This window comes from Populus nigra, chromosome 18, assembly GCF_951802175.1.
Source record: "Populus nigra chromosome 18, ddPopNigr1.1, whole genome shotgun sequence".
In the NCBI taxonomy this organism is placed as follows: Eukaryota; Viridiplantae; Streptophyta; class Magnoliopsida; order Malpighiales; family Salicaceae; genus Populus; species Populus nigra.
The window spans coordinates 4,583,710-4,595,463 of NC_084869.1; the positions used below are offsets into that span (position 1 = coordinate 4,583,710).

The window sequence follows — 11,754 nt, forward strand, 5'->3', positions numbered from 1 at the left end:
CAAACATAAAGAGCAAAAAGTCAGGAGATTGTTATAGGGCCCGTGTTGGGCCATAAGGCTCCATTTTTTTTTTAATCTTATGATTTTTAATATAAAATATTAATATCAAGGATATTTGTCTTTCTATATCCATAGGTGTATAAAAAATATCCTAAGAGTTTACCATATTTGTCTCTCATTAATGTTGTGTAAGATATATTAATCTCTTATTAATACTATCAGGAAAAAATGACTCTACAACCCTTCCACTCCATCAAATTAACAAGGTTCAAGGGGCTATAAATATCCCTTGAACCACTCAGATAAAAGGTTAACAATTTGTATTCTCTAGACACTAATACTTTTAAATCCTAGAATATTTATCATATCAAAACAAGAACAAACACTCTTGTTCTTAGAATTTAATGTTTATTATCTCATTGATTGCAATTCTTTTATTAAAAGTTACTGATTTTATCATATGAGAGTCCCTAAATCCTATAAAAAAACTATTTTGCAAGTGTTAAACCTTCTACCACTAATCATCCACTTCATAAGCTCTAGAAAATAGAATATTGATATGAACATATGACTATTACCCATTGTTCAAATACCAAAATACTCATTTTTATGCATGCTAGATTTTGAAACGTCATCACTTTCTTTACTATTTTAAATTATTAATAGACACTTTATTTTTTTTAGTGAGATTAGTAAATATAAATGGTGTTAATCCAAATTTAAAAAAAAAAGAGTAAGAGATTTATTAATTGTTTAATATAGTACATTAAATTAATCCAACAAAAAAAAAAAGAATAATGATCTCCATCTAAATAACCAATAATTAAGAAGAAATTCATACAGACATGTATTTGGATCATTTGTATTATGACACAAAAAATACGTTTAGTTATCTTTGAGGAAGGCAAGTTATTGTACCTGTAGCATAAAACAATTGAACTAATAGTAGTTGGGGGTAAAATGATTTTTTTTTACCATGATACAATATCATTCTCGAATTATTTGGGGGTAGATTAGTCTTTTTATTTTTTAAAACAATTAAAATACTTAAAGGGTGCCTTATGTAAAGGGGTTTTTGATGTTGTTAAATTTTTTTTTGTTAAAGTTAAATTCCTTAATTGTCCCTTGGTGCAAAATTAACAAAATAATAATCCAAGGTATTTTTTTTGTCTTTTTATTATGTTTTTTTTTTGTTAATTTCAACTTAACTTAAGGGTATTTTTATATTTTTATAATTCTAAATATTAAAAAAAATCTTGCTGGTGTGTGCCATGTACATGCCAGAAGGTGAGTATCATGTGAAGGGTCGTCCGATCACCATACACTACCTTTTGCGGTGATGTTTGAAAGGTCTTGAACCCCTTTACATAATGGGGAGGCGTGCGTACCAAATAGTACCAAATACTCATCTGGCTTGATGTTTATGACCATTTATTTTTTTCTTACCTCTCTCCTTGAATTTCGTGCCCTTCAATTTAGACAAGCCCCTTCAATTTCTTTTTCCTTGACATTTGGTCATTGTCCTTTTAATTAATATTTTTTCTTTTGAATAATCTATAAAGTTATATTTTTTTTCAATTTCACCCCTTTCTATTTTTTTAATCTTTTAAATTTGATCATCATTTTTTTATTTGCTTCTTGTTTTGTTTGGAATTATATATATATATATATATATATATATAATTTCATCATTCTTTTATTTTTTTTCTTATTAAATTTTATTCTCATTCTTTTAATTGCCATTTTTGCTTTGCTTAGACAAGTTTTTTAAATTGCTACTTTTAAATTGGTTGGGAATGAAGTTTTTTAATTAAATCCACATCCTGGATTTCACAAGATATGAGTTTTAAAGATTCGATAAGGATTAGGAAGTTTCCTTAGATTTTCTCTTTTTTTTCTTTGTTTAAGCTATTTTTTTTATTTTATCTTTCAATATTTATTCAATTGAAAACTAGGTTTTGTTTTTTTTTTTTGTACTTGTTTTCTGTAGAGTTTTTAGTTAGTCTTGAAAATAACACCAGTTATCTTTAGTCTTTTTATATATCATTCTTTATTGGGTTATTTTGACTATTTTTTTTAATTTGATAATTTGTTTTTCAATTCTATTATTTAATATTTGGAATGATTTTTTTAAAATAATTTATAAGATTAGAATTATTTTTCTATTTCATCCTCCTTTAGTTTTTTAATCTTTTGAATTTATCCTGATTCTTTTGATTGCTATTTATTTTATTTGAGATGATTTTTTCTTTTACATTTTATCCTCCTTAAGCTTTATTTTCTTGTCAGATTTAACCTATGTTATTTTTATTAATATATATTTTTTTTACTTTGAAAAATTTTTATAATTATTATTTTTTATAATTTATTATTTGATATTAGATTTGTTGAGAATTAAGCTCCTCAACTGAGCCCAAGTATAAGATTTCAAGGGTCATGGTTTTTTGAGATTAAGCAAGGTTTGAGAAGTTAATTTGAGTTTACTAGGTTTTTTCTTCTTTTCTTAAACTCATGTTTTTTAAGTTTTATTTTTTAATATTTATTTAATTAGAGATTAGGTTTTGTTATTTTTATTTATTTATTTTTTGTAAGATTTTTTATTGATTTAAAAAATAACCTGACTTTTCTCAAGTGTTTTTTATTTGTTGTTATTTATTAAATTTAGTTTGACTAATCGGTATTTATTTATTTGTTGTTATTTTTGAGAACTTTAAGAACACCCGTACTCAACCCCTTAGTGTAATATATTACAATTTTTTTGAGATATTACGGCAATAATAATTCAGCAAAAAAACATTTAAGAACACGCGTACTCAACCTACCCATCTCTGGTGTTTGATTTTATTGTGTTACTATCTCACAGCATTAATCAAAAGGAGGACCCGGAAGCCATGGAAGAAAGTAAAAGGCTCGTCGTCCCTTCCCGTCAAATTCTTTGCGTGCAAAAACCGAACTAAACTTGTTTAAGCTATCGTCAACTGCCAGTCCACCACCACCGCCTAATTGATCCAAAATTAGAGATTTACCATTTCAATATCAACTACCTGCCAGGCACCAACTGGACCAACAACACTTTACTACCTCCTCCTTCTTCTGATCCAATCCAAGGCCAAGGCTGCCGCGGCTCTAGTGGTGGTTGTATGGTCCATGTCTTGATGGGCCTTTTCTCCAATCTCTGCGCTTGCTTGCAGACTAAACTCAGAATTCGTAGACACAACGCTGCCGAAGGCGCCCCCGATGACGTCGTTGAGACGAATGACTTGTTCTTTGAGCTCCGTACTCTTGAATTAGCTACTAATTTCTTCTCCGAGTTGAATCAACTGGGTCATGGAGGATTCGGTCCCGTTTACAAGGTATGCCTCTTGTAAATTATCAAATTCCTTAGATGGGATTTCTTATTGGAACTAGAAGTCACGTTTTAAAGAAATGTAAAATGCTCATAGGATTGTTATATGTATTCTTCAGTATTGGCTTATTGTTAACTAACAGGGATTGATACCCAATGGGCAAGAAGTTGCAGTGAAGAAGCTTTCATTAACTTCGAGACAGGGAATTAGAGAATTTACGAATGAGGTGAAACTGCTACTAAAAATTCAGCACAAGAATTTGGTAAGTTTGTTGGGTTGTTGTGCTCAAGGACCAGAGAAGATGCTTGTTTACGAATATCTTCCAAATAGAAGTCTCGATTACTTTCTGTTTGGTAAAAGCTCCTTCTTGGAATTTTTGGTATTTTTATGCAATGTCTTGTAAAAATTACTGCTAATAGTTGAGGTGGTATGATTTTCAGACAAAGTGAAATCTACATGCCTGGATTGGACAACGCGGTTCCAAATAGTTACAGGTGTGTCAAGAGGTCTCCTATACTTGCACGAAGAAGCCCCTGAAAGGATCATTCACAGAGACATCAAAGCCAGTAATATTTTGCTGGACGAAAATTTGAATCCAAAGATATCAGATTTTGGCTTGGCAAGGCTCTTTCCTGGGGATGACACCCATATGAATACATTTAGAATTTCTGGTACTTAGTGAGTAATTTCCTTGATGCTCCATTCTACATTCATTATTATTTTCATATATATATATATATATATATATATATATATATATTTGTCACAAATAGTTTTTTCAATTAATGTTTTCTAATTGGGAACAACAAAATCAAGTTAGTTTCTTTTTTTTTTTGGTTGCATGCAGTGGTTATATGGCCCCTGAATATGCAATGCGTGGATATTTGTCTGTTAAGACAGATGTTTTTAGTTATGGAGTTCTGGTGCTCGAGATTGTAAGTGGGAGAAAGAATCATGATCGTCAACTTGGTGCAGAGAAGGCAGATCTCTTGAACTATGTAAGTATGGATTTTCGCATTAATGTACTCTAATGGCCTGAACCCAATTATTGTGATTAACCTTAAATATTGAAACAAACACGAGCTTGATTTCTAATTGAAAGGATGGTGCTTACAAATGTGAACTAAGCTGTCTGATTTAGGATTTGGTCAAATTGTAAGGCTGATACGTGGATAATTATGATTTAACAATACATGCACCTTCGCAAATAAACTGCTTTCCTGCCTACTGTTATTGTTCTTATATCTGTTTTCACAAAACTTTCTTGGGAACTGATGGTCCATCAAGGCACATTGTGGACAACTTGGAAGTTTGGACTCTTAGAAATACATTATTGCTGTCAACTTTTGTTCCAGCAGTGTAAAGAGCATCTATCCAATTCCCAATTAGGAATGAATTAGGGATGAGAAAAAAACCAAAAAACCGATTAAACTGAAGAAAAAAAATTAATTGAAAAAACCGAAATAAAAAAAAACCGAATAAACTGATTAAAAAACCTAAGAAAAAAATCGGTTCGGTTTCGGTTTCGGTTTCTGAAATCTTAAACTGATTGAACCGGACCAAACCGAACCGGTTCAACAAACATCTAAACCTACTATGAAAGGAAACTTCACAGTTCACAATCCCTTACCCTCAAGTCTCAGCTTCCTCCTCTCTCCCAAATGCCTTTCAAGTTACTCCTCTCTGTATCACCACTCTCCTTCTCTAATTCTCATTGTTCTTTAATTCTTTAGATCAAAAGTCAAGCGTTCAAATTTCAAACAATTATCATCAAAACTTTCAACACCAGCATCACCCTAAAATTTCAATCTTTTCCTCTTTCATACTATATTTGTCTCGACTCTTGACATGTGAACATTGAACACCGAATGAAGGGATAGAAAACTTTCTTTTGCATAAAAGGGATGTGTTTTTTCCACATGTTTTTGCATAAAAGGGATATGCACTTCTTTTATCTATCTTGGTTTCATGGATTTTCCGGGCTGTGTTGGCTTTTTTATGAGTTGGTGGAAATCTTGTTGGCCAGGATCATTATTTTGCACTGTACATGGCTGAAATCTTGCAGGCTAATCAATTTATCATCCATTTCTTCACTTTGTTGCTGTTGGCATCAGCTTGCTCTTCACACGAAACAAAACTGGATTACCGGTTTTTTCAATTTTTTTCCTTAATTAATTGAACCGAACAGAAAATGGTCGGTTTAAACCGGTTTCGGTTAGGTTTTAAATTTAAAAAAATAAAAATTCAGGTTGGTTGGTTTTTTAAGTAAAAACCGAACTGAACCGAAAATACTCACTCCTAACTATAATACATGTAGCTCACATCTAATTTTTTTGTTATGTCTTCTTGAATGTGAGCTTGTTTAGTTCATGTTAGTTAGGATAAAAAATATTAAAAAATATAAGACCAAAACTGTTGGGTCTGGCTGCAACGTTAGATTCAAGAGCTTTGAGTTTAACTTCAACACTAGACCCAATAATAATATTTATAATATAAATAATAATATTGAACTTGTTTGTCCAAATTCTTATATTTTTTAATCTTTTTTTTTAAAATTGGTTTTTCTTCAATAGTAATAATAATATTTTTTAAAATTTATTAATTATAACAACAACAACAACAATAATTTTTAATTTTACCCTTCAAATCAAGTCTAGTCTAAGGTTGTTTTTCAATATTGATAAATTTTTTTTTTCAAAATTTTCAATTATTTTATAAATAATATTAATACTTTTAATTATAATAAAAATAACAATATTTATAACACAAATAATAATATTTAGAAACCTAAGACCCATGAACTTTGGGTCATGACGTTGGACCCAAGAGAATTGGGTTCGAAGGCAGGACCTAAGCGAAATGGGTCCTAACGCAAGATCCATCATCCTTGGGTCCTGACACTCGACCCAAGAGAATTGGATCATGACACAGAACCTAAGAGAATTGGGTCCAAATGCAGGACCCAAACGAAATGGGTCCTGACACAGGACCCATTAACCTTGGGTCCTGATGCATGACCCATTACCTTTGGGTCCTGACGCAGGACCCAAATTGGATTCGGACTCATGACCCAGTAGTCTTGGGTCCTGACACAGGACCTAAGAGAACTAGGTCCTGACGCAGGATCCAAGTGAGAATTAGGTCCTGCAGTAGAGCCAAGGCTAATGAGTCTAGCCCCAACAGGACGCAAGGCTGATGGCTAGCTGCAGCTAGACTCAAAGCTATTTTGGGTCCATCTGGGACAAGATCCAACTCGAAGCGGGACCCAACTTAATATATTCTCCTTGGGTCTGGCTGCGCGGCTAGACCCAATCTTAATATATTTTAAAAAACTTCAAAAAATACAAAAACATCAAAAATATTAATTTGAAGTAAAGAAAACAATAAAAAAATTTGATTTTTTTTCAAAGCATTCTTGAAACACAAAAACAAACATGCTCTAATAAGAAAATTCAACCCAACCTGAAATGAAAAAAAAATTATCATCACCTAACTTTTGTATAATATAAAAAAAGTTACATTAACTTATTTTTTCTTTACGAAAAAAAATCAATAACAGAAAAGATAAAAAATTTCAAGAGGGAAAAAAATAAAATTGGAATTATCTTAAAAAATATATATTTTTAAATATATTGAGATAATATTTTTTTAATTTTTTAAATCTATTTTTTATATAATCACATCAAAATAATACAAAAACATCTTAATATGAATTAAGGAAAAATATTAATTTAAAGTAAAGAAAAAAATAACAAAATTGTCAAATTTTTTTCAAAGCATTTTTGAAAAACAAAAACAAACATGCTTTAATAAGAAAATTCAATCCAACTTGAAAAAAAAAAACCTTATAATCACCTAATTTTTGTAGAATATAAAAGAAGTCCCATCAATTTATTTCCTTTTTATTGTATGAAAAATAAATTTAAATCAGAGAAAAGACCAAAATATCCCAAACCCATTATCCTTGGGTCTGGCTGCAGATCCTGACCTAGTATCCTTGGGTATTGGTGCGCAGCCAGACCCAAGATCGATGGGTCTGGCTGGGCAGCCAGACCCAACACCTTTTTGAAGTGTTTTGGATTTGGCTGGCCAACTACACCCAACGCTCTTACACCTTTTGGAAGTGTTTTGGGTCTGGCTTGGCAGCCAGACCCAACAACGTTTGGTCTCGTTGCCAAGCCAGAACCATCAGCTTTTGATAGAGAAGGCAACACCCCCTGGTGCGCGGGCTGCAGAATCGCTTGCCTGGGTTTGCAGTCAGGCGCGCCTGTCTGGCCCTAGTACCCAGGGCATGACAGCCTCAGCGCCAGGTGACTGTAGCCCTACCAAAATCAGAATTGACCATTTTCTCTCCATTCATCCTTTCAATGCCAAATGCATCCTAATGAAAAGATAACCCCCACCCTCCCCTTGCAGTCTTTCCAACTCTCTGTGGCAAGGACAGCTTTGTCATTACACTGCTTTAATGCACAATGCTTTGTGTCTAGGTTAACAGTAATAGAGGCACCGATCCCTTTTAGTGTATTCTATAACTAGGTCGATGGCCTGTGCTTCGCTGTGGGCCGGGTCAATTTCTTTGTAGCTTAAAAAAACAATACTAAAGTGTCATCATTGTATTCTAAAGAGCAAAAAAAAATCAACGACTAGACATAATAGAAAGAGAACTAAAAAAAATAGTGATCGCTAAACTTCATGAATCAAATAATCCATGAAAAAAAGTATTGAAAAACAAAGTACAAGCAAAACCAAGTGAGGTCGTCAAAATCAATGAATAGTATCATGCCAAACTTTAAATATTAAAAAATATTGAATTGAATGACAAAATCGAAAAGAAAAATCAAATTTACAATAGAATCCAAAACATAAAAAAAAAATAAAGAAATCAATTTTCAATAAACTCAATGATGATGGATGAAATTTTTAAAAATACTTAAAAATGACTGAAACAAACTCGGTTCAACCTTCAAAATTTGTGACACGGATCATAAGGTCAAATCACATTGTAAAAGGCAAAAAAAAAAAAAAAACTAAGTAAAATTCTAAACCAACCAAAATAATTTGGGATAAACATGAAAAAACAAATTAAAAAAAATTTGAAAAAATATAGATTTGAAAAGAAAGAGAATCAAATTTGACACAAAAAGAAAAAGAAAATCATAAGGGATGAAATTGAAAAACAATTTCAATTAAAAAAAAGGATAAGAACAACTAAAAATAACAATAAAAAAATAAGGACCATATTTGATATAAAAATAAAATGTCAATGGATGAAATTCAAAGACAAATTATTCAATAACGGATTCAAGACCAAAAACATCATAATTAAAAAAATAAAGACCAAATTTAATATAAAAACAACGTGTATATGGATGCAATGGAAAAAAATAATTAATTTAATAAATGATCCAAGACCAAATACATTGCAATTAAAAGAATGAGAACCTAATCTGATATAAAAATAAAATATCAAGGGATGAAATTGAAAAAATAAATTAACTCAATAACTGATTCAAGACTAAATACATTGCAATCAAAAGAATAAGGACTTAATTTAACTTAATAAACAAATAACTAGACTTTTTTTTGCAATGGCCAACTGTTTTTCGAGGTGGAGAGAGGGAAAAGAGGAAGGGAAAAACTTCTTGCCGGCGCTCCTCCGCCATGACGGGTGGTGAGGCGCATCGAATGCCGCTTGAATGGTGGCATTCGACATTGTGTGGGAGCTTTACGCTCCACCTAAAGCATACGGGGGCTTTTTGAATTTAAAATTAATTTTTATATATTAAAATACCAAATTATCGTTAACCCCATTTGAGAATTACAAAAAAATCATAGCAAAAAACCTAAAATAACCTTGCATCCATAATAGAGAATTTATTTTTTAGGGACATTTAAGTAATTGACATGCACAAAAAAATATAAAAAAACCAAAAAGCCCCTGAACCAAAGGGAATTTTTTTTTAAGGGTTACCTGGTAATTACACTATTGAAAAAACATCATGAAATTACTAATGAACATTCTTCTTTAAGGTAATTATTGATAAGTCTCGTGTAAAAGATCCATATATCTCTAAAGCTAATATTGCCTATCAAAGGCAAAATCAGTCTTCCACTGGATTTGCATGATGAAAGACTAATGCCTTTTAATTATAGTTAATTCTCTTTGAAAGAAATGCTGTTAAGTGATATAATACTATAAATGAAGCCAATATTCAATATAAAGTTCAATGTGACTGCTAAGTTCTACAAAGCTGCAAAAAAAACTTTTGAGGAAGAAGAACAAAAAATGGGAAGATAATCTTATCAACTTTCTTGCACGTGCCTAGTATTTGACAATCTATATACATGCATTGCCTACCAAGAGTGGCAAGATCACCTCTTTTGCAGATAATTTCTATAAATGTTTTGCCATTTAACTAAAATCTAGACTTCTACAATAGATTGCCATAAAAACAGACAATATTGTTTGACAACAGTGTTCAAATGGGTAAGTTACATGTTTAAGCAACTGTCAGAGCAGTTTGGTGGGAACTGTACAATGACTAAGTTTCAGGAGAAATGGAACAGGGGACTGCAGAGTGAGTGGAGATACCTGTTTAGTTGCCAGACAAGATAGAGGGACTAGACATACCAAAGTTAACACTTGATTCTGCTTTTTAATGTAGCAATAAGTTTCCAAATACCTTAATTATGGTATATACATATCAAGCTTGATTTTAAAGTATTTTGCGATCAGAGCACTGGTTTTCAGATAACTATTGCTTCCAGTTTTTTTCTTCATACTAGGACACAATCAGTAATTTGGTCTTCTTGATTTTCTTCTCGCCCCCTCGCTCACTCACTTTTGCAGACGTGGATGCTTTACCAAGGGGGCAAGACATTGGAGTTAGTTGATCCAAGCCTTGCCAGGTTCAATCGGGATGAGGCAGCCATGTGCATTCAACTGGGGTTGCTATGCTGCCAACAGAACATTGCAGATAGGCCTGACATGAACTCTGTTCATCTCATGCTTTCGAGTGACTCGTTTACTTTACCCAAACCTGGCAAACCTGGAATTCAAGGTCGTGGGGGTCGTTGGACAACTACCACCACTTCTGCTCTCACTAACAGTGCTACAGCTACTAATGCTAGTACTACAAACACTGGCGCCACCAGGGTTTCTGGAGGTAATAGTTTTATTGATGAGTATTCTAGAAATTCTATGTCTGTTTCTTCAATTGAAGAAGGTAGATAAACCATCATATATAATGTGAAGGCTAATTAGCTTTTTAATCTCGTGTAAAGCATTGATTCTTTGTAGCATCTGTTCATGGGATGTATTTCATTTTTGCCATGTAAAAATTTCACCGAACTTGCTACGTTTGGTAGAAAGCAATGTGGTGTAGTGATAATTTTTTAGGGCAGTTATATTTTTGTTAGTGTGATCGAACAGCGACAATCTGGGTTTTAACCTTCATAGTTAATTGCTTGTTATGAACAATGATTCTACAGAGTGCTCGTTTTTCCTTTTCATTTCCTTACTGTCCCTAAAGAAAAGGGTAATATGAGATGTCCAACTCCATTGCATTGGTACCGCCTCCCTTTCCCTCCTCTAATCAGGAGGGTTTAGGGTTACAGACAACAAATAATACGGTGAGCCTTTAGCAAGAGCTAAGAGGTATGCATATAAATTTCCTTTTCCTTTTACTATGTTCATTTATTCTGAGCACATTTCCAGCTTTCCTGGGTTCATGTATCTAAATCTATTTCTAGAAATTAAAAATACTCGATCAAGTAAATTCTGCTTGCAGTAGAAGTTTAACGTGTACAGTGCAGACTATCTATCTATCTGGCAAGTTTTGGTGTGGGGTTAGCATCCAACACTATGTTGATATACATACAGACCCTCCTGGGTTTCTCTTGGATCATTTGTGGAAACGATCCGTTGAACTGGTATGGATGCATTTATAATGTACCTGTTCATAAATTATTAAGTTTTATTCTATTATATACCATATTTATTTTTCCTAGAAACAGTCTTTGATACATTATTTTTTCTCTTTGAAGAACCTCCTACGAGTATTTGATTAATTTTCCGTGAGAGATCTAGACTGTTTAACTAACTACATGATGACTGTTCCCTTTAGAACTATGAACGATTAACCATGTAATCCTCTCCATTACATAATAATAATAGCAAAACGGAAACATGAGAAATGAGATCCTCCACACAAAATCCAGTGGCCTTTTATGCCAGGAACTAACATGTTAATTGCATCCCTATTTCATGTAAAATCAAGCCCCATATCCATTTATTGAATCGAAAGAACAGTAGTGCCTAGATTTGCCTTGTAGAGTGCCCCTGACTTGTTCTTCTAATTCTTCCTATAACCATCTCGTTCCCAAAACTAGATGGTTATATTGCTGC

General features: G+C 32.4%; 1 protein-coding gene across 1 annotated transcript; it reads left to right on the forward strand.

The window, feature by feature from the left end:
• The first annotated feature begins 2,782 nt into the window (after positions 1-2,782).
• LOC133678611 (cysteine-rich receptor-like protein kinase 44) lies at positions 2,783-10,827 on the forward strand. Its single transcript, XM_062100988.1, has 5 exons — positions 2,783-3,353; positions 3,490-3,700; positions 3,788-4,025; positions 4,195-4,345; positions 10,198-10,827. The coding sequence occupies exons 1-5, from the start codon at positions 3,141-3,143 to the stop codon at positions 10,579-10,581; spliced, it is 1,197 nt and encodes a 398-aa protein (XP_061956972.1). The 5' UTR covers positions 2,783-3,140; the 3' UTR covers positions 10,582-10,827.
• The last annotated feature ends 927 nt before the right edge of the window (positions 10,828-11,754 follow it).

Excerpts from the sequence above, each read along its gene's own strand:
- LOC133678611 (XM_062100988.1), top strand. The coding sequence starts at position 3,141 with ATGGTCCATGTCTTGATGGGCCTTTTCTCCAATCTCTGCGCTTGCTTG. Across the intron at positions 3,701-3,787 it reads TCTCGATTACTTTCTGTTTG|ACAAAGTGAAATCTACATGC; the intron begins GTAAAAGCTCCT and ends TATGATTTTCAG. Across the intron at positions 4,026-4,194 it reads TTTAGAATTTCTGGTACTTA|TGGTTATATGGCCCCTGAAT; the intron begins GTGAGTAATTTC and ends GGTTGCATGCAG.